This window comes from Aythya marila, assembly GCF_965140915.1.
Source record: "Aythya marila genome assembly, chromosome: 1".
Lineage (NCBI taxonomy): Eukaryota > Metazoa > Chordata > Aves > Anseriformes > Anatidae > Aythya > Aythya marila.
The window spans coordinates 75,116,192-75,143,406 of NC_139042.1; the positions used below are offsets into that span (position 1 = coordinate 75,116,192).

Below are 27,215 nucleotides of genomic sequence, written 5' to 3' on the forward strand. Positions count from 1 at the left end.
ACAGGATATGGCATATGTTTCTGTCTGTGACATTAATACATGCAGAAAGAAGTCAGATTTTACTAGACTAAAGAGCATAGCTAACTGTGACACTCCATGCTCAAAACCAACATACGTTAAACGTAAAGATCATTTACTGATAATAACCTTCTTCTTTAAAAGCAACTCTTACAGAACTGCATCCAGATAAACAAACTTTTTACAGGTTTTCTAAATCTGCATGGCTCTATTTCTGCTTAGGAGGGTAACTGAGTGGAGCACGTATGCTGTTTCCAAAAGCTTGTGAGTAGCTCCAAACCCTCAGAATTCTAAGTCTGTAAGTTTCTGCCATACTGACAAAATATCGTTGATTTAGAAACTCAGGCTACACCAGATCAGCATTAAAGAAGAAATTTTTAATAGCATTATTCACATTTCTACTTATGCTAAAAGTTATCCTTTGTATAAACAAGTAAGCCAGCCACAAGTGTTTTGACAGCACAAAAGTAATGTACCTCAGTTCTACCTGTAAAAATGCTGTCCTACAGATTTGGAAGTCATACAGCTATCCTATTTTAATTGCATACTGAACCTAATGCATCTAAAAATGCTGGTACAAAACATTCTGTTTTAATTACTCCTTTTTCTAACAAAAACAATTAATAGAATAATTCAATCCCTACCACGTGAATCCTAGGTACAATCTATGAACAGAAATATGTGGTTATGTGCTGAAGAGGCTTTTAATTATTCTTACCTCCCTAGATTTTCCATCATTTCAGAGTTCTACAAATATCTCAAATTTTTGTAAGTATTAAGAACTCAAAAAGCACATTTAAAAACCTAACACTGACTTTAAACAGCTGTGGATTTTAGGCATTAAGACTGAAAATTTTGAACCTGCACTTAAAAAAATCAATACAAGGGGAATAGTAACAACAAGGTATTAGTGGGTTCATTACCTGCTGGCTGACTTGAACTTATTTCCAACTGATTATTTTCTGTAGACAATCAGATTGTTATAGCATTCTGAGAAATTAATAAATGAGCTCAACATAGGTTTCAAGAAAATATATTTATTCATATTTTGTTCCCCATTTTTCATATTTTAGCAAAGGAAGAAAACATAATAAAATAAGTATTCCTATGCACAAGGTATTAAAATATCACAAACATCACACTTCTGTTAAAAATTGTAAATAATGTTTTTAAATTTAGAGACTGCATTCACTGAAAAGAGCAAGAGCTTTTATTATTTAAAAAATACTCGTATAGAAGTAAAAGTGAAAATGTTTTATTTCTTGTGGCTAGTGCTGAGTTCAAATCCTTAGAACACTGTAGAATATACATTAAACTAGCAACATTGTAAACACTTGATGAGCATGCACAACAATTATACTAACTGAAGAATACAGACTGTAATTTTTCATGATACAACCATGATGAGTCTCTCAAATAACATCAGATACGACTTCCAAATTTCTTTAATTATGGTAACACAAGCTCACCAAGTTAAAGTCCAGTGCTGCAGCAAAATGGATCTAAATTTGAGCTACCTCAAAACAAAACAATTACCAGGCAAGTACAGTTCCCATTCTGACATGTTTATACAGTTCTTCAGGATGGAATTGATACTTTCTTGGCAGAAGCTGAAGCAATTCCAGATGAGATTTTTATTTGGATTAACAGAAATTGTGACAGCAATCTAGGATAGGTAAGGATACCTATAGCTGTGCTTCAACAGCCATCAGGTTTTGTTTATTTTTTATGTACTATCTATTCAAACCAGTTTTCTTTTAGTAAAAAATGAACAGCATCATCAAATCCATTTTGGTACAGTGATTCCATTTTCTCTTGGTTTGGTGGGAACATAGCTTGATTAAGTCTTACTAGGTTGGCCAGAGACAGCTGCAACAGAGAGAAGTGCTAGAAATTAATATATTAAAGCAACTTATGTTAGGCTTGACTGTGTTGTTATCTGTTATCTGTTTCATGTAGCATATGTAAAAACAAAACACCAGCACGTCTGTGTCCATACTAGTAAATCACACATGTTCAGGTACATTGCTGAAAACCAACATAAACTGGCACAAATTCACAGCCTCTAAGACAAGCTACTGTAAAACTGCCCAGAGTTTCTGAAATGTTTTACGTACGGAAGCGTTCCAGGAACTGTCTGGGGGAGTAGTAGGTGACACAAGCTAAACTCACTTAAGTAAGTATTTTGACCACTTCCTAGTGTGAACAATCACATTCTTCAGAATATAGCATAATAGAGGGTCGTGAGGCACTGGAACAGGTTACCCAGAGAGGTTGTGGATTCCCCATCCCTGGAGGCGTTCAAGGCCAGGCTGGATGAGGCTCTTGCAGCCTGCCCTAGTGGTTGGCAACCCTGCCCAGAGCAGGGGGGTTGAAAATGATGATCTTCAAGGTCCTTTACAACCCACAGAATCATCTAGGTTAGAAGAGACCTCCAAGATCACCTAGTCAAACCTCTGAACTAACACTAAGAAGTCCTCCACTAAACCATGTTACTAAGCTCTACTTCTAAACGTCTTTTAAAAACCTCCAGGAATGGTGACTCAACCACTTCCCTGGGCAGTCCATCCCAATGCCCAACAACCCTTTCGGTAAAGAAGTTCTTCCTAATATTCAACCTAAACCTCCCCTGGTGCAACTTTAGCCCATTCCCCCTCGTACTGTCACCAGGCACGTGGGAGAATAGAACAATCCCCACCTTGCTACAGCCTCCTTTAATGTACCTACTGAGAGCAATAAGGTCCCCCCTGAGCCTCCTTTTCTCCAGGCCGAACAATCCCAGCTCCCTCAGCCGCTCCTCATAAGACTTCTTCTCCAGACCCCTCACCAGCTTGGTTGCCCTTCTCTGGACTCTCTCAAGCACCTCCATGTCCTTCTTGTAGCAAGGGGCCCAAAACTGAACACAGTACTCGAGCTGTGGCCTCACCAGAGCCGAGTACAGGGGGACGATCACTTCCCTAGACCTGCTGGGCACACTGCTTCTTATATAAGCCAGGGTGCTGTTGGCCTTCTTGGCCACCTGAGCACACTGCTGGCTCATATTCAGCTGACTATCCACCATCACTCCCAGGTCCTTCTCTAATACTCCCAGGTCCTTCTCTGCCTGGCAGCTTTCCAACCACTCATCTCCCAGCCTGTAGCTCTGCTTGGGGTTGTTCCACTCCAGGTGCAGGACCCAGCACTTGGCCTTGTTGAACTTCATACATATGGCCTCAGCCCATCAGTCCAGCCTATCCAGATCCTCCTGCAGAGCCTTCCTACCCTCAAGCAGATCGACACACGTACCTAACTTGGTATCATCTGCGAACTTACTGAGGGCGCACTCGATCCCCTCATCTAGATCATCGATGAAGATATTACAGAGGACTGGCCCCAGTACGAGCCCTGGGGGACGCCACTAGTAACCAGCCTCTGACTGGATTTGACTCCATTCACCACAACTCTTCGGGCCCAGCTACCCAGCCAGTTTTTAACCCAACGAAGCATACATCAGTCCAAGACAAGAGCAGCCAATTTATTCAGGAGAATGCTGTGGGAAACAGTGTCAAAAGCCTTGCTGAAGTCAAAGTAGACCACATCCACTTCCTTTCCCTCATCCACCAAGTGCGTCACTTTGTCATAGAAGGAGATCAGGTTCGTCAAGCAGGACCTGCCTTTCATAAACCCTTGCTGACTGGGCCTGCTTGCCCTGCAAGTGCCACGTGATGACACTCAAGATAATCTGCTCCATGAGCTTCTCTGGCACTGAGGTCAAACTGACAGGCCTATAGTTTCCCAGGTCTACCCTCTGGCCCTTCTTGTAAATGGGCGTCACATTTGCTAGCCGCCAGCCTACTGGGACCTCCCATGATAGCCATGACTGCTGATAAATGATGCAAAGCGGCTTGGCCAGCTCCTCTGCCAGTTCACTCAGTACCCTTGGGTAGATCCCATTTGGCCCCATCGACTTGCGTACATCTTAAGTGCTGTAGCAGGTTGCCAACCATTTCCTTGTGGATTATGAGGGCCACATTCTGCTCCCCATCCCCTTCTACCAGCTCAGGGTACTGGGTATCCAGAGAGCAACTGGTCTTGTTGCTGTGATAATAGAATCACAGAATGGCTTGGGTTGAAGGGGTCCTTAAAGACCATCCAGTTCCAACTCCCCTGCCATGGGAATGGACAAATCCCACTAGACCACGTTACTCAAAGCCCCATCCAGCCTGGCAAAAACATTCCCAGTCAACGTTTTACGTATGAATACAAATGCAGCTTCTACTTCCAACAAAGTAAAAATTACTTAACATCTTAAAGGGTCACTTTGTTGACCTTCCTGATACACTACTAAGATTTTAGAACTTTGTTTTCAAATAAAGACATTATTAAGTTGTTTACAAGAAAATTACAAACAGATTTAATAAAGGTTTAAATACTTCATTTATACGAATAATTTAATATCTACTTTATCCATATACTTTATCCATATAAATATTGCAACACAGTACCAAAATAATCATCATTTGAAAAAAATATTCACATTTTGACACTAACAGAGGGCAGATGTTTGAAGAGAGAACACTGTTCACATTCCAATCCAGTTACAAAGATAGACAACTCTGTTTTATATAGATTATGGTATTGTTGAAAGAAAATTTTTCTTAGTTCACTTTTTACAGCTCTAAAACATAAATGTGCTTCAAAAATAATAGTTTTAAATGTTGCTCAATATTTTACACAAGTCTGCACTTGGAGAATCCAAGCAGCAATGCAACTCTGCAATTAATTCTCAAAATTAATCCACTCATCAACTCATTTTCTACCTCTAGATGCATTACATACTAGACAAAAGCCGCAACCAAGAAACAAACTATGCATATATTATAAGTAAAATAAGTATTCTCATGCTTTATGATCATTTACCAAGTACTATGATGCTTGAAATCTCTGTGAAACACTATAAAGATTCAGAAATTGTCACAGTTTAGGACACCAAAGAACATTATGTTATCTGAATTTGAGTAAAATATATTAAGAACTGCCAAAGTGAAACTTAACATGTGTAGCAACTATTACTAACCATTCTTTTTTCTTTCTAATGAAGTTTTTTTTGATAGCAATGATAAGCCTACTGCCTTCAGTATTTTCTTTCATCTTGATGAAGGATGCAAGACTGTGATAGAAGTCTGTGAGAAAAAGCTTGCAGAGACAGGAATGTCAACAATGAAAAGGAGGTCATAAAAATCCGTCTAAGCCTTAGTCATTAAACACGAACATTTTTGTAATATCAAACAAAAATTCTGGAAAAGTGTAGTGGTTACAAGGTTCAAAATCTTAACATAAGCTCTACTGAGCAATGAAGTGTCAAGTATATATCATTTCAAATGTACATCTTAAAACTCATATTTTAAATTCAGTTAGAGCAGCTCATTTCAGTATGTTTGAATGGATGTGCTAGTTTCCCTCTCCCGAGGTATTTTAGGGAAGTCTTAAGTTTTTTTTTTTTTTTTTTTGCTCTGTAAACACTGCCTAACTGAAGACAAATGATATGTAAAGCAAGCCTAGATTATTTAAATTGAATAACCTCTGACATACTTACTCTATTTTGTACTAGATATATACACTTTCAACCTTTCTGACAAAATTTATTTTATGTTTTCCTTTCCCTTGTGTTTAAGGAAATATTTACACTCCATGTCAAAGCAGAAAATGCCAAAAATGTTATATAAAGGTAACATATATACAGAAAACAAACAATCAAAAATAAGCATGAACTTAACTACTCAACTACCTTTTATTCTTCTGAAGTTATTAAATAAACCATCAACTCACCATTATATCTTGTTTTGCAAGTTTAACATAAAGATCCACACGTCCTTTATCTTGTGGACAGATATCTAATCGACCGCTGAAAGGAGAAATTGTCACGGTTCGTCCAGCAGGCAAGACAGGAAGGCCATTGGTAAGGCCACCATCAACCCACTTCTACTGAAAAAGAAAAAGTATTTTCAAGGTAGCTTTAGTACAGTATGGTAACGATCAAATACTTCATCCTTTCTGTTCCAGTCTCCTCTACAATCACTTTCTCTAAAGAACCACTTTCTTTCTACAACCAAGAAAATGAAAGAGTTTTCTTCTCAGAATACCATGAGTAAGCAACTTGGAGGATAAGAAGCATAAAAATCAAGGAACTGAAAATGTACATAACACAGTGTTTAACAACATGTAACTATTTATAAATTCTCCAGACACTTAAAAGTTTTAATCAAGCTAAGACGGCTTGTTTAGTTCATCTATTAACAAAATGCCCCACAGAGTTTAAAAATACAAATTTGATGTCAACAGGTAAGAAAAAGATCACTACTATGACACACGAACCATTCCAGGTAAGGTATATTCCCATCTTGCGAAGCAGGAGCTGGACAGTGTACATATATGCTGGTAAAGTGATTGCATGAGCTGAAACACATGTAACTTCTCTTACTGTCTCCTAGAGTTTCTTGTTTCCTTACATCCAAAAAAACTATCATGCACCACACCACAAAGACAGCAGCCTTTGGAAAGCAAAGAATAAAAAAGTAGGAAGGAGCTAGACATCCATGCCAAATGAGAGGGAGTAGACATCAAGACTGCTATAAGAGTTGAGTATAGGAGAAAACAAGGAAGAAAAAAAAAAAAAGCAACCAATGAATTTCTTCCAGATCCTTCCAGATTTCTGAATTTTTCTTTTCTTCAGATCCTTCCAAATCTTCCAGATTTCTTGATTCTGAAGACAGTCCAGAGGTACAAGACTGATTTTTATGGAGGCTACAGTCAAATTCCATCCCAGCATAACCAAGGACAGCTGAAATTTTACCCTTAAGTTTTCATTTGCATAAATACCATGTTGATTTTGTTGGTTGTGTAACTTTTAGCTAATAGGTTTGTAGTAAGGCACATGAAACACTATTCTGTTAGTGTTCAGATTTTGCACTGACCCTACTTGAATCATAAACAAAGTTAAAAAGACCTGAATCCTGGAAAATCACTGACTAAAAGTCAATTATCTCATGATACTATAGACAGCGATCTCAAGCAAGAACTACTGGAGTTCTTGCTCCACGAGCAGCAGGCTGCATGCTCAATCTCCCCCTGAGCTGGGACACCTGAGATAAAGTGCATCTCAGGGCTGACTCCTCGAGGATGAAGCTTGTCTATGGACAAACACTGATGAGTAAGAACAGTGAGTAATTCACCTTAGGAGAGAATTCTAAAAGTGTGAGGCTGAATTTAGAAACTCCTAATACACTGTAGTAGTCTCTCGTGTGAACCTTGCCATTCTCAAAGCTTTAACTAAGTCTCTATTATAGCAAATTCTGCTAAAATTGTTGTTTTAAATTGTCTGATACTTAAATGCTAAGTGCTGTTAAAAATCATACAGTATAATTTTGTTCTTTACCATAAAATTATTTAATAAATCCTTAATTACATGTACTACTACATTGAAGTTGCGTAAAATCAATTCTGTAACACTAGTGTAATCTACCTCTATACCAGTACATTGGTTTTACAAAACCATTCTGTAAGAACTAACTACAGTGATGAAGCTATACAACACTATAGCTTCATCACGAAAAATAGTCAACTCAGTCATCTGAAGATGTTTATTTAGCTCAAAGATTAACATTGCCAGAGGTTCAGAAGACACCAACCCAACTCAAATAAAGGTTACGACACTTGGAGTAAGCTTGGTCCATGTAGAATCGTACAAGAAATTACTCCCACTGCTTCGAGGAAACGCTTGTTTCAACAAAAGACAGTATGCATAGCAGAGGACCTCTCTATGGTTATTGGAAATGTAGTCCACGGGCATCTTAAATACCCAATCCAGGTAAAAACCTAGCCCACTGTGGTTAAGATCATTAACAGACTTAAGTTCTCAGATGCTCTCTTTGTATTACACACCCTTTTCCTTCCTGTTATTTTTAGGCCTATCAAACCAAACCAAAACACACTATGAACAGATTGTTGCAATGGCTACACTACCATGCAATTTACCCATTTCACCCCAGAAGTCTAGTCTCCTAGCATGCTTTGTGCAGATATGCCATCTTATTCTAGCATAAGCCAAACACTTCCTGAAAAAAACAAACAGACAAAAAAACACTGAAGTGCAATGCTGGGAACAATTCTCACCAGGGTTCAATCTCTACAGGCAGTACATAGAGGATAATAGGTTTGACTTTTTTTTGATAGTATTCCAGCAAAAGTGCATCAGTATACTCCCTTACGCATCACACAATACATACCTCAGAAAACATACTATGTTTAAAAAAATTACTCTCAGACAACTTGTTCATATGTATTCAGGTGACACAGGTAGCCCAGCAATGATCCAGACCAACTGTTCTGAAGCACACATACAGTTAGCAGACATAAGCAACTGTCAGGGCACAAGCCTGATTCCATGCTGCCATGGACTATATGGTCTAGGGAATTTGCTCCATGAAACTAGTGTAAATGCAGACAGTCAGAATTTTGATCCATTACAGCAGAACTTCCAGAAAACATGGAGTATGATGCTAACATGATAGGTGGGCTAGTCAATATCCAATCCATCGTACAGAGGTCAGTGCTTACCATGTCAGGATCACAAGGTTCCATTCCACATACCTGGCTCTACACTGCACACTCTAGGACCCTTACCCACACAGCATCATCATCCACTAAGTAGAATAAAGATTCTAAGGTTTTTTGCTCTCACACTGCTCAAAGTGTTTTGGACTAGAAGTCACTTCCATTTACAGGCAACAGTTTTCTCAGATAAATAAGATTCCCAAAACACAAATGCACTGTATGAGAAGTCAGTGCAGATATGCATAACTAATCCATTACAACAAATAAAAATAAATTAAACCAACCTATTTCCCAGAAACTACATTTGATGAATCTGACTTAATGAGAGTAGTAAGAAGCTTTGAGAATGACAAGCAGCTTTTAAATAACAGAAAACTAATTGTCCTAAAATATTCATTGATTTAACTTCTGAATGCAAAAAATAAAGCTAGGCAGGAATGAGAACTGTCCACTAAGAAAAGGCTGAAGGTGTTTCAGTAAATCCAACAAAACCCAGGCAAATCATAATAGCAGTGCTCATCCAGTAAAACGGGTTTTAAATCAATTTGGACAAAACTCTGATCCAACTTTTCAATTTGTTAATTGACAACAACGTAAGAGGTTTAACAAAGACACTCCTTCTCTTTAAGTAGTAGCAGAATGAACCTCAAACATCCATGCATGTCTCAGCAACATACAAATACTCCAATCAACAAAATCTTGAGACTCTGGCAAGATGCAAACAGTCTCCATTTAACTCAAGCAGTCAGGCATACATTGCTGTATAAGTAATTCTAAAGCTGAAAAGCTTTCTGACATTCAAAATGAACTCAAAGTCCCTAGATAGAAATAATTTCTAGGGACAAATGGGTACAGTTTAGCAGTGATTTTTTTTTTTTTTTTTTTAATTTTTTTGCATGGTGGTCCCATGGGATGATAGATACTCTGAAGACACCATTTTGATGCATATGAGTGTACTGGGCCTGTCTGGGATGGAGTTAACTTTCCCTGCAGCTGCCCATACAGTGCTGTGCTGTAGCAAGAACAGCACTGGTATCACTCCAGTGTTGTGTCTATTGCTGCACAATACTGGCACCACATCAGGATTACCTCCAAGCCCTGCAAGTGCCAGCAGGCCAGGGGTGGGCAACTGATGGGAAGGGGACATCACCAGGGCAGCTGACCTAAACCAACCAAAGGGATATTCCATACCTTCTGGTGTCACACTCGGCAATAAAAGGTGGAAAAAGGGAAGGAGTGGTGGAAGCTTCTGTCAACCTGAACAACCATTACACGTTATTGCTTACCAGTACGTGGTTGAACATCACTTTTTGATGGGAAGTAGAGAGTAACTTTTTTACTTTTTTTTCCCTCTCTTTCTGTGCTTCCACATGGCCTTTGTTTTCGCCACCCCCACCACCTCTTTTCCCTTTAATTAAATCATCCTTATCTCAAACCTTAAGATCTTTGTGTCGTATTTTCTCCCACTTCCTCTTTGAGGAGGGGGAGTGAGAGAGCGGCCATGGTGGAACTCAGCTGCCCACCTGAGTAAAACCACCACAATGAGGAAAATAAATGCAAAAGTATAGTGTATTTTAGAAAGAAAACATTTTTTTTCTGCTTCTAGTGATTACAGACTAAATCAAATTATTTTAAAATGTTTATATATTTATGTAAAAAAGTTCTTGGAGCTAAGTAAGCTATAGGAAAAAGGTAAAAAGGTTTTCCTACAATAGTGTATGCCTTTCAAAATTTCATAGCCTTGCACGATAGGGAAAATATAAGTATTATTCTTTAATGTTTGTTCAGAGTTAAGAGTTTTGAAAGGGCTTGGTGAGGCACATTATCATGTTCTCAACAGAATTATAACATATACGTAGACACAGGTGCTTCAGGAGTGTACAAGCTGCCAAGACCTCTCTTATCATTCCTTCCGTTATACAGGAAAGCAGAGTGATTATTCTTTCAGTTGCAGTCTTTTAGAGTTGGCAACACAGCTTGTCATAAAAAGTATCTTTACTAAGGAGGCTGCTTCTCATGGTAAGTGTTAAACGTTATATCTAGGGAACAGCTCCACACTGAAGACATCACTTCAGTCTCAGCACTCCTCATTTTTGAAACAATATGGGAACAAATTCTTGTCATCTTCCAGTGTTAACCTCCAGTGTCCATAGAAACAATAACTTCTACAAAATACAGTACTGCAATCCCCACCTAACTTCCCTTACAATCAAACAATTATACCATAAATGAAGGATACTCTTGAAGAAAAAAAAAAAAAAAAAAAAGGAAAAAGAATAAAAACATTATGAAACATTACCTCTCCTTTATATTCCACTGGCTTCATTCCTGCATACACTGGTATAAAACTACTTGCTAGCAGGACCTAGAGAAAAGAAAGAAGAAGGAATGAAGGAGAAGAGTGAAGATAAGGCAACAAAATAATTCTGAACCAGTAAATATTTTCATACTTATTTATCTCTATTAAAAAATACAGCAGCAGCAAGTAAATACATTAGTTTTACATATAATCATTATCATCTTAAAAAGTCTTGCTGCTAGGGTTTCTTAAAACGTGATTAAAATAATTCAGTAGGTTTAATGATGACAAGGACAACTTTCAAAGCAAAGTTATCAGAAATTGATTGACTTATTGATTAATATGATACAAGATTATGAATTTAATCTCACACAACGTCAAGTAAATCTTTGATTTTGTGGAAATATGTATATTTAAAAAAAAACAACAAAAAAAAACAGTACAGAGTATTGACAAAAAAAGAAGCCAATCCAATCATTCTTCTGGCATGTAAATGCAGTGTTTAATAATCTAATAAATCAGATTTTGGAAGTAATTCAAAATTTCCAGAATATTATAAACAGCCTGAAAATTCACATATGTACATCCTTCATGAGTTTAATACTTTACATTTAATGTTTCAGTATTAACAAATTCTTACTTCAAGCCCACATTGTTGTCTACTGCAGTTCTCTATTTATTTATTTATTTATTTATTTAAGACCAGGACACCTTTTCTTTTAAGTATAGATGTGCATACACATATAACTTTCTGACCACCATCATAGATCCACTTAGGATCTATGAATATGTGTGTGTGTGGCATGCACCTACTTATATGTACATGTACCCAACCATCCATCTATAATCTACAAAATTACTATACTACACCTCAAAGATGCTGAGGTTTGTGTGTCAGAAATTTTCATATAGCTAAATGTGGTCCATATGCATGCCACATGCTTGTGTGTGGGTATGAGAAGCAGACCTTAGGAACAGAAGAACATTACAGACAGCGGTATATACAATGTGAAAGGCCATCAGGTGCAAACAACAACAAAAACACAACCCATGGAGATTACAGAAAAAATGCCCAACCTTTCAGTATTAAAAACCTCTCCTCCACAAATATGGATTAAGGCTCTATATGAAGGCTTTAACTCTCACTTTGACAGCTCTTTTTCTTGCTTGTTTCTCTTCTCAGTGATCTAAAGCACCAGACATTTGTCTGAACTTACACAGAAAGGTTTTGTCTTCTATTTTTCAAAAGTGAAACATTAGGTATTTTTCTACCAGACAACCTTCCCATGACAAAACCATCAGAAAAGGTGTACCTCAAACCCACTTCTCTAAGCATCCAGAAGGACAGGGAAAGAAGGAATTCCTCTTCAAAGCTTCCTGTTTATTCTATTTTCTCCTTTACTCTGCAATATCTTAGTGTCTTCTACTGAAATGCAACCAATTATTAGAACATTTTCTTTAAAAGTACCTGAATTCCTCCTACTATTTTATATCAGCTTATGTTTACAATAATGATCCAGATTTTTCAAGTGGTATTCAAAAGTAGAGAGATGGGCATTAGATGGGCAAAGATATGCTTTCCATCAACAGTTACAATAGAGTTTATAAGGTGCTTAAGTTAATATGACTATTCTCCACAAACTGCTGCTATTTTTAGTTTTTTTTTTTTTTTTTTTTTTTTTTATAACACAGGAATTCTTTTTGTTCACTTTCTTTTGTGATTGAGCATAGTAAGTGATATGAGTGAAATAAGAGATGCAAAATGATGAACAGAATTGTTAGAAAACTTGAAGATTCTCTATTCTATTCTAATCTTCTAAGTAATTAATCATTAGTTACCCTGCTTTTTTTTTGTTTGTTTGTTTTAAAGTAGGCTTTAAAGTAGTGCAAGTGGTACTAGCACAACGTAGTACTTCTAAAACAAAAAAAGGAAACACATTATAAATAAATTTTAGCAAAATCTCTGAAACTTTGGGATCAAATTCTGCTTGTTGTCACACCACTGTAGCCTAAGTAAGCACTTGAATAAAACAGTTATTTATTGTACATCTAATACCATACTCCTGTGCATTGAAGAATCTCATGCATTTTTATTTAAAGCAACTACATGCAACTTCATTACCTTAATGAGGTCCTCTCTGGAGGCAAAACTTGAAAACAAGTAATTTTTCCCATTTCTCACGTTAGTGACTGATACATAGAGACGTTTTTCGACGATCTCATGAGCATTAGAAGGAAGGATAGACTCTATGCCTTCCCTAGAACAAAGAAAGTGGTAAACATTATTCACCATCATTATTTAAAGATCTTGCAAATGTATTATGGGATAAAGAAAGAAAGCTGAGATCCAACAGCATGAAAAAAATACGCTTACCGTCCATTTTTATTTCAAGAGCTTCACAAAAATAGATTTAATAGATACATTAAGACTAAGTACCTAAGTCTTTTCATAAAATCATAACCAGGCGTTACTGCGCCGAAGTCCAATTTTCTAATTTCCTCTGCAAATCCATAGGTAAACTGTTCACATTTCTGAAAATTAAAATATTCACCATTAAGGACGTTTTCATTATAGAAAGTAAATTTAACTGTGGTATCTATAAAATACTAACAGCTAAGACTTTAATCAATATAACACCATATTGAGATATTTTCCTGTATGTGCTCAGTTTGTAATAAGATAGCTATAACAAATTGTTGATCTTGTCATAAGAATTAATTTCTAAGAACGCATATATAAGAATTCTTAATGAAGCAGTAAACATAAATAAAAAGAAAACAAGCAACAAACATGACACACACACACACACACAAAAAAAAAACCAAACACCTCCCTACGAGTGAAATACTACGTTTACTACAGCTGATGGAAGACAAAAGATCAAAAGACCAACTGAAGAAAAACAGGTTCCACGGGACAGAGAACATTTTTCTACATGAGCTGAAATGCGTAGTGTTAATGACTGTGAAAAAATAGCTTGAAATGTGATCTATACAAACTTTAAAAGAAGTAAAAGAATACAAAATGTTTATTTTTATTTTATTTTATTTTTTTTTTTAGCAAAAAAAAGACTCTTAAGCCCTGAACTTAGGAAAAACCTGAAATACAATCTTACCCAACTTTTTGAAACTGGTACTCAATAAACATACTGTGCATATATGTTTACAAGACTGTAAACACTGTCTAAAAATAGTTTGGGGTTCTTGGCTTATTAGCTTCTTGCATGAAGAACAAATATATTGATAGCAACAAAATAAATGATTGACATGACTGGTGAAATTCAAAAAGATGATAGGTGAATGAGGAAGGAGTATATAGAAGAAGCAACAGGAAAAGAGTTGGGGTGAGGGCCAGCACAGGATGAGGAGCGAGCTGGCTGTGGCACTTTAACTCCCTCACATCATTTGGACTTTCAGCACAAATGTGATAGAGCACTTTCCTAAGTGAAAGGTAGAGATGTGGTTCTTGCATCTGCTTTTTCTGTATGGCCTTCTAACAAATGTATCAAAAATGCTAGTCAGGATTAAGACTTCTATACCTCTGAAAGCAATGATCCCTGTAAAGACTCATGCTAATTCATTACACATAGGTTAAATTTGAACTTTTACTCTAGGTAGAACTTCACCCACCAAGGACAGAAGAAACCCACAAACCTCTACAGATTATAGAAGCATTTCAGAAATACTATCTTTAGATCTAAAATGTCTTAATAAAGTGACTAAAGTGACAGGGAAGTAAGAGTAATAGGGAACTGGACAACTCCAAATGAATGACAGAACTTCTTTCCATATTACAAATGCTAAGAAATGATCATACTCTCAATTCTTGCTGTCAAAAGGGACAACTTCTTGCAGCTATGAATTATTTACAATTTTTAGTGCCAGAAACTTTAAACGGTGCATCTAAATTTTAAATAGTGACTGAGGACATGTTTAGAAATGGTAACTACCTGTACTGATTTAAGCAAACTTGACATCTAACATGATCAAGTACTTCTGAAAGGAATAGGCAATTCTCTGTAATGCTGTAAGCCTTCATACATTTGAAAATCTGTCCCTAGAATTCTCAAGTCCCTTGCCTTTTCAATAGTGACAAAAATCTAAGACACATCAGAAATGCATTTACAAGCTGTCATGTTAGAACAGCAGTAGTCAAAACAAGAAATCCTCAGTGTTACATTGTCTCCTAGTTCATAAAACTTTGCATTAGAGCTTTGAGAACATGAAATGGAGAAAAGTCCTAATTACAACGTGTATAACACTGCCATCACTCCGAAAATAAATAAAACCTAATAGATGTCAGAATTACAGTAGCGAATATCAGATATTTTGACAGTTAGAAATATATAATAAATGTAATAATATATTATACTGATACGAAAAGTTAGTAGAAATTTCAATAAAAATAAATAATATTAAAATGAAGTATTTTCTATTCAGCACACGACACTGCCCTTACTTAAATGCCATAAGAATTAGGAAATATTTCTGACCCACCTTCAAATATTTCTTAACTTTCCATTCAAACAATATAATAGAATAACTATAATGTCAGTAAGAAAATTAAAGGGCTAAAAAGTTTACACATACTTTTAAGTTTATGTTAAAATTATATTTTCAAGGTAAAACCCATCAGGCTCAATGTAACATAGACAATTTCAACAAACATAAAAACCAAAAAATTCTTCTCATATATTTACTTAGAAATATCTTTGTAACTTGTATCAGGCTGGGAACAAATTTTCATGCCCAGAACCTAGAATAAAGTAGAAATATTTCCTTGGGGTATTAAAAGGCTAGCTGCTTATTATATAGGTGTCGTGGTTTAACCCGACCGGCAGCTAAACACCACGCAGCCGTTCGCTCACCCTCCCCCCTCCCTCTCTGGGACGGGGGAGAGAAATGGAAAGTGAAGCCCGTGAGTTGAGATAAAGACAGTTTAATAAGACAGGAAAAAAAAAATAACAAAAATAATAATAACAATAATAATAATGATGATACAATGGTGATAATACGAAAGTAATAATAGTATGTACAAACAAGTGATGCACAATGCAATTGCTCACCACCCGCTGACCGATGCCCAGCCTAACCCCGAGCAGTCCGGCCCCCTCCCCCCGGCTAGCCACCCCTATATATTGTTTAGCATGACGTCAGATGGTATGGAATACCCCTTTGGCTAGTTTGGGTCACCTGTCCTGGGTCTGTCCCCTCCCAGCTCTTACTGCACCCCCCAGCCTGCCCGTTGGCAGGACAGAGCAAAGGCTGAGATGTCCTTGGCTTAGTATAAGCACTGCTCTGCAACAATTAAAGCATCGGGGTGTTATCAGCACTCTTCTCATTCTAAGCCAAAACACAGCATTCCACCAGCTACTAGGAAGAAAATTAATTCTGTGCTAACTGAAACCAGGACAATAGGAAATCAGTGCTTATCATATAGGAAAACTGGGTTAGAGGTAAATATTATACTATGTGAAGTTGAAACTGAACTACTAAACAAAGGTTACAGAAAAGGAAAAAAAAACATATGAATGGAACATATATATAATGTTATCTTCACAACAGAGTGGAACTTGGCTAATATCAAACCATATAAAGAATGCACTTGAGGGGGCAAGGGTGAAGAGGCCAAGGAGGAACTTACTGTTGGGAGCAACAGAAGTATAGCTAACTCTGCAAGCTAAATTTGTGTCATAGCAGAAATAAAATAAGAGTTCAGTGGCAAAACGTGGTCTTAGCTGACACCACTGTCTGAATCAAAAGCCATTCAAGTCTTTACAGAGAGGCACGGAAAGTTACCCGATTTTCACTAGACTGAAACCTAAGGGTACTCAAAACAAATAAATTATCTAGCAGTCCAACCCCTTCCAATAATGCGGTTTCTGAGAATTGAAAAATATTAAAGAAATATTAACATTTCAGCAAGGCAGAGTCCTCTACAAAGCAAAGTTTCTACAGGTACATCAGGAGGGTGAAGCAGCCTTAAGCTATGGGAAAAACAATCAAAAGTAACAGAACTGGATAAGAAGTAATGTTTTCACAGAAAGCCCGTTACAAAGCAGTCATCGAATATCATTTCGCTGTCTTTACATTATACCACATCCATGGTGAGAAAAGAGTGACTAAAAACTACTGCCCCTCGTCCTGTCACTACAGGCCTTGGTAAAAGTTTTCTCCACCTTCCTTCTTTATGTATTGAAAGGTTGCTATAAAGTCTCCCCGGAACTTCTCCAGCCTGACAAAAAAAACAGCTCTCTAAGCCTTTCTTCATAGGAGGGATGTTTAAGCCCTCTGATTATTTTTGTGGCCCTCCACTGAACCTACTGTAACAGGTCTTTCTCTCTCATATACTGGGGACCCCAGAAGTGGATGCAGTACTCCAGACAGAGTCTCATGAGTGCAGATGGGGAAAATCATCTCCCTTGACTTGCCAGACATGCCTTTTTTTTTTTTTTTTTTTTTTTTTTTTTTTTTTTTTTTTTTTTTTTTTTTATTGTGGGCCCAGAATACAATCAGCTTTCTGGGCTACACATGCACAAAGCCATCTCATGACAACTTTTTCATCCACTAGTATCCCCAGGTCCTTCTCTGTGGGGCTGCTCACTATCAATCCATCCCCTGGTCTATACACCTCTGCCCCACACAGGTTGCACCTGGCCTTTCTGAACTTCACGAGATTTGCATAGGCTTCATTAAGCCTGTCAAGGACTCTCTAGGTGCTGTCCGTTACATTTCATGTATCAGCTGCACCACTCAGTTTGATGTCAAGTGCAAACTTGCTGAGGGTGCAATTAATCTCGCTATCTATGTCACTGATGAAGGCATTAAATAGTATTGGTCCTAGCACAGACCCTTTAAGGACACCACTTGTATCTGTTTTCCACATGGACACTGAACTGTGGACTGTAGCTCTTTGGCTTAACAGTCACATCCAATTCCTTATCCATCTAACAGTCCATCCATCTAACAAATCTCTCCAAGTTAGTAGCAAGGACATGTGGGACTGTATCAAAGGCCTAACAGAAGGCCTAACATGTATGTGACATGCTAGAACAATAGCTTGCTAGGGTTAATCCTCCTTTGGCATACAGTGCTGCTATTGCTATTTAGCCCTGAGTCTAAAGCTGGTGCTGTCTAAAGCTCTCTAATGGAGCACAAACTGCAAGGAGCCTATGAAAATGAGAGCCCATGTGTGATGCTTTGACTTTAAGAATACAATCATCTCTCATTTTAATCTCCTCTCACAAAGGACGGTGCCATACATTTGCTTAACAAAGCCTGCCTCTAGCCAAGAATGCACAATGATTAAATAAAATACAGATACATTTTGTCATACTAGAACTGAAATATATCTGGTTGCATACAACCCAGCATTCAGACACATGTTATATTTACGTAGCTTAAAATACATAGTCCACACAATTTTCTGCTATAAACTGAGCACCAACTTTTGTCATAAATTCTTACTTCATAAACATTTTTGTCCATGCTTCATAGATTTTGTTAATGAAAACACATAAATGAGTCCTGTTTCTTTACGAGAAGCAAGAAACAAAATATTTACATTTAAGCAATTTAATGGTAGATGAGTATATTTTTAAAATATTCTTTGAAAATGATCATGTCCTATACTTATGAGTTTATTAATTTACCTCTATATTGTCTGGTACTGCTAATAGGACAGTGGCAGCCAGGGATCCCGCAGAAGCTCCAGCATAATCTTTTACAACTTTCAGTAACTTCTTACCATGTCTGTAAAGAGCAGCTGCTGCCCCCAAGTGGTAAATACCCAGAAACCCACAAGCTGCAAATGACAGATTGATATGTTTCATTTTTGCTGTGGAAATAAAGTTTTGCAGTCAGGAAAAGGACCAGTTACTTTTATCTTATAACACAAACCTATTTTTTGGCAAAGAATACGTAATATATAATACCTATATAACAAGCAGTTTACATGTATTTTAAGATACTAAGCACTTTTGATTACCAAATACCTCAAACAAGTAGCTGTTCAAGTTTATCAACTCCAAAATTGAGAACCACCATTCTAAAATCCTTAGCACAAATCCCCTTTTCAATCAGGACATTAAAAATCCATCTATATGTAACGTAACTGCACATTTTCATACAATTTGTCAAAGAAATACAGAAGTAGCAACTTAAAAGTATTAAAAGTTATGTTGGAGAGGGAACACAACCTCCCCCCCTAGGTCAGAGTAAAATTAATTACAAAACTGCTGGCTTCTCAAGTTTTATCATAATCCTTTTATATGTACCGCCTTGAACCCAATATAATTCTTCAGAGAAGCGATTTCTGTCCTTCATTTTTGGAGTCCATTTATTTGCTACTACTAGTATTAGACAAATAGACAAATAATAATAATAGACAAATCCTCATGAAGTCATTTCATATTTAGAGATGAAAAACACAGAACATATCACTGGTACTACTAAAAAGAAGACAGAAAAAACAATGAGGTAAAATATAAATACAAAGCAAAAGTTTGCTCATGAATGTGTGAACACACTCAAAGCATCAAGCACAGAAAAAAGAGAAAGTGTAAGTTCTGATTGTTAGGGGTGGTTTATTAAAAAAGAAAAAAAAATTAAGGCTATATATTATATTAGCTCTTTTGTTTCTGAAAATAGTTATAATTGTAAGAGCAAGATATGCTACATTTGCACAGATTCACAGGACGTTGTACAGGTTATCTTAGTACCAAATTTAAAAATAAAATCTCATACATTTGGGTACATGTCAATATGAATGGGACTAAATACATCAGTACACTCAGGAATGTACCTGATTGTTCCAGTTATAATAATGAGATAGCTGATGACATTTTTATTTTGGAAACCACCTACACACTATGGTGTCAGTTCTGATGAAGAGAAGGAGACATACGGCAACAGATTTTTGGCTAAGTTGCTCTTCAGCTCAGTGATGGGAGGAGTAGGAAAGATGAGGGTAAGCAGAGCTTTCTAAAACCAGCAGATATGGAGACATGCTAAACTTAACTTTACCTACACTTATGTTTAAATTCAGACTGCAAATGGGCCTCTCTGTTTAAGCAGAAGTATTACTATTTTCCTTAAAAAAGAAGAAAGCAGAGTATCAGGGCATTCCACTCGCTGTTTTACAAGAATAGTCATTCTGCTAAAACACCTCACTCTCATAAGGTAATTTATCAACTGCATTTTATCCCCCTTTACAAAGGAAACACTTGCATATGCATTAGTGAGTATGAACACCTGTAGCTTGCATCTAACACATTCAGTACTGATAGAACAGAGTTCAGGGTGATTTTTGCTTCGGGAATGTGAGAAAAAGGCATTTGCAATGGAGCAAACAATAGACCACATTACTTCTTTTTAAAAATGCTCTTTAAATTGCAAGAAAAAAAATCACAGCATAGAAGTAAAAAAAAAAAAAAAAAAAGCAATCCTAAGAGCAACCTAAAAGCAATCTTCAGAGTGAAAACTAAAATAGAAATATGACACCATGATGTGCTTACTTTTAGGCTAGTTAAAGTCTTGGAAGTTTAATTAAGTCCTGCAGCTGTTTCCATGCCCTCTACAAATATGGGGCAAAGATGCTAACATCAAAAGCCATTCTGACAAAATTTGACATGAGTTAAAACAATTGCATTATTAGGTAGGAAGAAATCCAAGTATCAAAAAGTTAACTCCCATTTTTGTCCAAAAAAAGATTTCAGGCTCAATAAAAAAACTAATGTGAAATATTACATTAAATAAGGACCACACTTATGTAGTTGAATAGTCGTAACATTAACAAGGAAAGTAATAGTTCACAAATCCCAGGGATTACTTCTTGGGGAAGTTACATGAATCTAACAGGTGACTTGAGTCAAGACTTGAGCAAAAACTGCTGAAAAATTACTGACTGAAGCAAAATGTCCTTGCCTTCTCTTATGAGACTTCTTAACAAAGCTTCATCTTCCTATATGAACTTTAGTTCTATTGAATTATCAGTTATTGTGAGTAACCACTGTTCTTGAATGACATAGCACTACTCTAGTTAATTTTTTAACAGTTAGATCCTATACACTTCTCTTTCTTCATTCCCCTCCCAAGGGGCAGAAAAGAAAATTACTGGATGAGTATTTACATCAGTTTCTTGACTGACAAAAGAATTCAGCATGATATGAACAAGCAAGAAATAAAAAAAAAAGATTTCACATAAAGAACTACAGTTGAAGACAACTGCAGAGCCTGATACTCTGTTAAGAATAAGTTAATTACCAGTCCAAAAAGATAAAATGAAGGCATTATTCTAAAGCAACCCCAAAAGTAGTCAAAAACAATTCAAAAAGAAAAAGAACAAAACAGAAGTACCTGATACACTGGGTTTGTATGTCTAACATTACAACAATGCTTTACAAATTCCCCAAGAAGATTTCAAATCAAAGCTAGCAACAGCATTGCTGCGTTATCACAGCGCTGTGTTTTTATTAATTTGGGTCAGTTCCCAGGTCCACATTATGTATTGTTTCATATACATGAAATTTGAAAGTACTTCAGGACAAACATTAGTTGGCAGATTACACTCAGGTTCAAGAGGCAGATCCAGTTGTTAAAAGCTAGCTGCATGACTGAGAAAACCCTTCAACCTTTTAACAAGGAAAAAAAATCATTACAAATAATATTACAAATAATCTAAATTACAGAGGAGAAATAGCAGAAGAGAAAAATCTTATTCAGCAGTAGGCATCTACTTGCAGAAAGGTTTGAACACTGAATTGAGGGCCTCTTAAAAACTCCTGCCACAAAAAAAAAAAGAACACATACATACGAACAAACAAACCAAACTGTAAGAAGAAACCTGTAACAAAGCAGTTAACCTGCAAATATGATACAGATGAATAAAAACCATGGTTCTATCACAGGCTATCTGCCTGACAGATGGAGTTAAGCAACGTTGTTTCACCTTGCAAAGTATACCCTGAATAAGAGGAAAAGATGAGACAGCATTAGGTGAGTGCCCTGTAAAATCAGAAAAAGGAAACCAATATACTCACTTTTATAAGAATATAAACTGTCTCATTTCTTTTGATTCTTGCAAATTTCTCATAGCAGCACTTTAGCAAGTTAGAATGGTGTATTTCAGAGACAGTTTGGTTCAAAAAAATCTTTTGCTTTGATGATCGGGTAGATCACTGTTCTTTTGATCAGAAAGAATAGTAGGATTATAACAATTTTCAAGAGGACATACAGAGAAATGTAATCAAGTGTAGAGTATAATTATTCCCTGCCAGTTTCTAAGAGAACACCCAGAAAGAGAAGCACAGTCACATCTGGGCATAGGCCTTTTTTTTTTTTTTCAGCTGAGTGAGCAAACAGCAGAAGCCTTGCTATCTTAGAAACGGTACAAAACACCTGTTCCACAAGACTTCAGAATAAATATTATTTGAGGGTTTAACAGAAGTTCTTAAAGATATTATTTATTAACTCAAAAATTATCATACTGGCATGTCTTCAGAAAAAAAAATTAAATGCCCCTTACAAGATGCACAAACACATTTCAGCAGAACTCTGGACAGTATATACACTGTAGAGATCTGACTTAAACAGGACATACCAAATGCGTTTGCCTGCCGCTGCTTTTGAAAAACACAGTCATCTTACATGACTGGCAATTTCAAAATATTTCAATGAGACAAAGGGATAGGTATGGTTCTGTTGCCTACAAGAAAAATAAAAATTTAAGAGAAGATAAGTACAAGAAACTAGACGGACACTGGAGCTGTTCAATCTCCCTACTTTATAGATAATACAAAAACATTCAGGAATAAACATAACCTTAGGACTTCTATTTAAAAGGTTCTCATATCTGCAAAACAAATTCATTGGCAATTAAAAATGTTTTTGATGGGGAATACTTTATACTCAGTCATATCTCAACCATTTCTAATGCAATCTGACAAGAAAGTGTATGTATAAAGGGACAAGCTTGTACTGCAGAATTACCTTGTATTACAATATTGCTTTTTCAGGGTACTCTTTTTGTAGTTGTCAGGACCAAGAAATGGCACAACAATTTCTCATACTGATGTTCCCTGAGCAATGTAATTATATAAACACTATATGATCTCAATGCCTTAACCAGTCGTAACTACCTCCCTGACATCCCATTTCTAAACAAGAGCTGGAAATGCCTACAGCAACTGACTGGAACCTTTTACAAATAAAAATTAAATATACACAGAATGAGAATGACCAAGCACCCTGAAGCACAGGAGCTAAAAACTACCTTGAAGTAGTTTGAGATATAATGGATGACACATAGCAGGACATTTAAAAATTATTTATTAGCTAGGAATGAGAAAACAAAGGTATGGAAGAACTAGTTAGGTGAGCAGCGTGGCTAAAATAAAGGCCATGTTTGTTACTATAAAGACATTAAATTTATTAAATATTAATAAAAAATAAATATTAACTATTAAATTTACCCAAACCAGAAATCATCACTCACAAAGGAATGTTTAACCGTTTTTCATGTTTAGAGAAGGGAAAAAAGTTCACTATCACCACACACTATTCATAGCCTTCAGTAAATATTCAAGGAATTGATATTCCCATCAAAAACAGGCTCACACAACATGATAACCCATCCAACAGACTGTACACTAATTAAGGGTCACCACAGCTGCTAGAATAGATAAAACTAAATTTTGCATATATCCAGTCACAATGAATAAGCATTTTACGATTTGATGAAGTTGAAGGAAAAAATTGCAATAATTTAAAAAATCAGTGTATGATCCAATCAGACATTAATACTCTTAGGAAAATTACATGAGTCTTTGCAAGACATAAAAAAACATATGTTCTCCTTAAAACTAGAAAAATAAGTAAAACACATGATGTCAAACTTTCAAATTAATAATTTAGACCATCTTGATCATTAATACAAGATATACAGAAAAGACAGGAAAAGCTAGCTTCTTAAGATGGTGGGAAAAGTTTTAATACCTTCTAACGCACGTTGTTTTCCATCACATTCTCCACTGGGACTCTTTCCTGCATCTGCTTTAGTTCCTTCTGCACTAACAGCAACTGTTGTATCTATTCCTGATGTTTTATCATTTATCTCGGAAACCTACAATGTTATAATAAAATATTACTATTTAAAACAGAAATAACAGGTGTGTGTGTATATATATATGTGTGTGTGTGTGTGTGTATATATATATATATTTATAAAAGAATTATGCTCAAATAGATTTTAAAAGTCTATCAAAATAGTCATAAAGCCCATAAAGCTATTCAGAAGAATTTCTCATAACTGCTTAGCCCTCTTTTAACTAGTTGAAACCATAATCTATTATAAATAAACTATGTGCAGCAATTTATATTTTAAAGATAAACTTAATCAGACATCTAGATAAAGAGAAGCATTACAACTTAGAACAGTCAAGTCTCTGAGATTAACCTTAATTTTGTGTCCTTTCCCACAGAGTTGGTTAAAATCCATATATTTAATAATCAAATTCTTATTTTTATTTTATCAATCCAGTAAACACAGACTTGGTTTTTTCCCCTTGTGCAATTCTGTATTAGTAAAGATAGTTTCTGGAGAATTCTGGTCCTATTCTTCAATAAAGGGTTTTTCACTAACTAGTAAGGCTGTCATCTATGGTTCAGTATTGTATGGAGCATAACTTGAAACAAATCAGTGTTTCTCCCCAGCTCAGAATTACAAGATACAAAAAAGTTCATTCTACAACACTGGTTCTCCTGCAACTTCTTGCTGCCTGGCCCTTAATCTTTATTTATAAAAGGCATCTTCAATTCATAAAGATTTTTTTCATAGGCATCAAAAGATACCTATGATAAAAATTTAGGCCTGTAGGTTCTAAAAGAAGTGATGCACCATCACTGTATTGTTGCATATCACTAGAACACCACAAAAATAAATAATAAATACTTACCTGGCATTTAAGTCTCTCATGTGGTGCTGTTATGGTGCAGTAATTTAGAAATCCAATCCAGAACTGCTGGGTTTGTGGAAATATACAACTACACAGTCTGCCTTCTTTAAACTGACATAACTGTATTTGAGCAGTACAGAGACTTCTAACAGTCCACATTTTCTTAAAAGTAACCTCTAGATCCAGATGATGACACTCTCAGAAGCTGTTTTACCATGGAGCTACACAGGGAATATCAAAAGATGACCTCTTGGACACGACAATTACGCAGTAGAAACTTTCTCTCTTCTAAACATAACCTGTTTAAAAACATGAAAAAACAAAAACAAAACATGAAGTAGCTGAAAGATAGCTGCACACCAAGGCCCTGACCCTGTAACAAGGCTCCCTTCACAGCCCCCTCACATTTAGCTTTCAAGGGATTGCAACCCAAAACATAGATGTGTTAACAGTTGATTTGTAGAAAATGTAACAGTTTCAGGCAGAACTTTTCAGTAGCTACTTCTCTCTCTCTCCAGCACCCATCTGGCACTGTGCTATTGAGCACCAACCATAAACTGAGTTGTTCATTTCAAGAACAGGAAGAACTACCGTTGATAATAACGCTTAGACCAAACGAACAAAGTCTCCCTTATAATTAACAACATGACCAGGTTGTTCCTTCTGTCCCCGATGAAAAATTTGCAAGGCCAGTTCCAGCCACTTAAGTCAACTGCCCGCAAAACCAAAGTGGTGATGCTGGAGCCTGGTGAGACTCGGGCTTGCTGGTCAGTACCAGGTAAACCTTGTGCTTTTCTGAGGTGCAAGGGTCTCACAGGGGTTACACACGGATCAAGCTGTAAGTTTGGTTTATACCCAGCAAGACCCAAACTGCAAACACTGAAATGCACTTGCTTAAATAGGCTCTTGCCCTGACCACCAGTGCAAGACGAACAGTGCTGTTCGGGGGGGGGGGGGGGGGGGGGGGGCAGGGTCTCAACTCCAAATTTAAACCCATTCAGGTGCGCTTCAGGTTTTCCACTTCATCTGGTGGGTCGTAAACTGCGGCTTACAAAGCAATCTGAGTATTCCTCCCTCCCCCCACAGAGCTCAAACTGCCAGACGCACTCTTCACGTGTAACACCTGCAGCAAGCCAACCAACAGTATCAGCGATCCGCGACGTTAAGGGAAGCCACGAAATCTTTTACACCCGAGCCAGAAAGCCAATTTTTCAGCGGGCCGCCTCCTTCCCGACTGCAGCCTTAAACACACACTGCACGCACACGCCCTCTTCCCTCCCCGCCCCTCCCGGCGCCCTGCGGCGGAGCCAAGATGGCGGCGGGTGCCGCAGGCAGCCCCAGCCGCATCTCGCCCGCGGCGCCCAGCGCTGGCCGCGCCGCCTCGCCCCGCACCAAACCTCGCGAGACCTCGGCGCGGCTTCGGGGTGGGGGGGTAGGGGGGAAGGGAAGCCCGCGGCTGGGGGAGCCGCCATGATGTGGGGGGATGTGTCGCAGTTTGGGGGAGGGGGGGGTTGTTTAATTCTGCCTCTGTGCCACTAATTGCTCTGAGCTCAGCGCCGCACCCGCAGGCATAGGCTTGAGGTGGTACAAGTGGCTTTTCTGGAGTAGGAAATAAAAGTCTGCAGGATGTGGAATCATCCCGCGAAGTGCGTATACAGAGGCGAGACCCTGCTGTAACATAACCCGGCATTGCACGTGCTAGCCTGTAATGAAGATAAATTAGCAGAGTTTTGACCGGCACGTAATACTTAAGACGTAAATAACAAGGAAAAAAAATAGTTTTTATTACGCATATAGGTCATCTAGGCCACAAGAAATGCGAACAAATGCACGTCGCAGAGTTGAGAGGTGCCGGTCTGCGCGCTGCTCCTGGGCACCAAGAATAAAGGCATTCCGTGCGGCAGGTGCTGGCGGCGTGGCAGCGTTTGGAAAACGTGTCTGCAAGTGCTGCTGGCATCTTTTTGGTTAATACAGCTTTGGAATAGCTTACTGGGAGTCTGATCCCTTGCTTTGGATTTATTTATTTATTTATTTATTTTTCTCCTGTGATAAGTCACGTTCTCAATCTATAAAATACAGCTTTTAAAGAAGGGGAGAGAGAAATTAATCAAAGGCACAATCCTAATTATCCTCCTAATTGGAGTAATACGGAAATGTCTGAGTGCCATTTTCACAGGGAGGAAAGGTGAATATCTGGCATTTTCACATGAATGGTGATTTGTAAAATATATATATACAAAAATATGAACAAATTAAATGTAACTGATAGAAGATACTGATATTGTGCATAAAACATTGTTTTATTTGAATTTTCTGTGTATTGAGGAATAGTCCTTTAATGCTTAACAAAAGGT

General features: G+C 37.1%; 1 protein-coding gene across 5 annotated transcripts; it reads right to left on the bottom strand.

The window, feature by feature from the left end:
• Window positions 1–853: 853 nt before the first annotated feature.
• On the bottom strand, window positions 854–26,103 carry PNPLA4 (patatin like domain 4, phospholipase and triacylglycerol lipase). Of its 5 annotated transcripts, none has more exons than XM_082758260.1 (9): window positions 25,969–26,103; window positions 24,862–25,160; window positions 23,903–24,029; window positions 18,562–18,713; window positions 13,347–13,441; window positions 13,032–13,167; window positions 10,910–10,975; window positions 5,827–5,979; window positions 854–1,887 (listed from the first exon to the last, which is right to left on the bottom strand). In XM_082758260.1, exons 2-9 carry the CDS (start codon window positions 25,018–25,020, stop codon window positions 1,756–1,758), a joined length of 1,020 nt encoding a protein of 339 aa, XP_082614386.1. In that variant the 5' UTR covers window positions 25,021–25,160; window positions 25,969–26,103; the 3' UTR covers window positions 854–1,755. The 5 variants fall into 5 exon arrangements, with proteins under 5 accessions (XP_082614386.1, XP_082614382.1, XP_082614383.1 ...); XM_082758256.1 differs by having other exon boundaries at window positions 855–1,887; window positions 18,562–18,746; XM_082758257.1 differs by having other exon boundaries at window positions 855–1,887; window positions 18,562–18,746; window positions 25,985–26,079.
• Window positions 26,104–27,215: the final 1,112 nt, after the last annotated feature.

Bases quoted from the DNA above. Each gene is read 5' to 3' on its own strand.
- PNPLA4 (XM_082758256.1), bottom strand. From the start codon at position 25,020: ATGTGGACTGTTAGAAGTCTCTGTACTGCTCAAATACAGTTATGTCAG. The intron at 24,030-24,861 runs GTAAGTATTTAT...ATAACATTGTAG, and splicing joins ATGAGAGACTTAAATGCCAG to GTTTCCGAGATAAATGATAA. The intron at 1,888-5,826 runs GTGAGTTGATGG...TCTCTGTTGCAG, and splicing joins TTGCAAAACAAGATATAATG to CTGTCTCTGGCCAACCTAGT.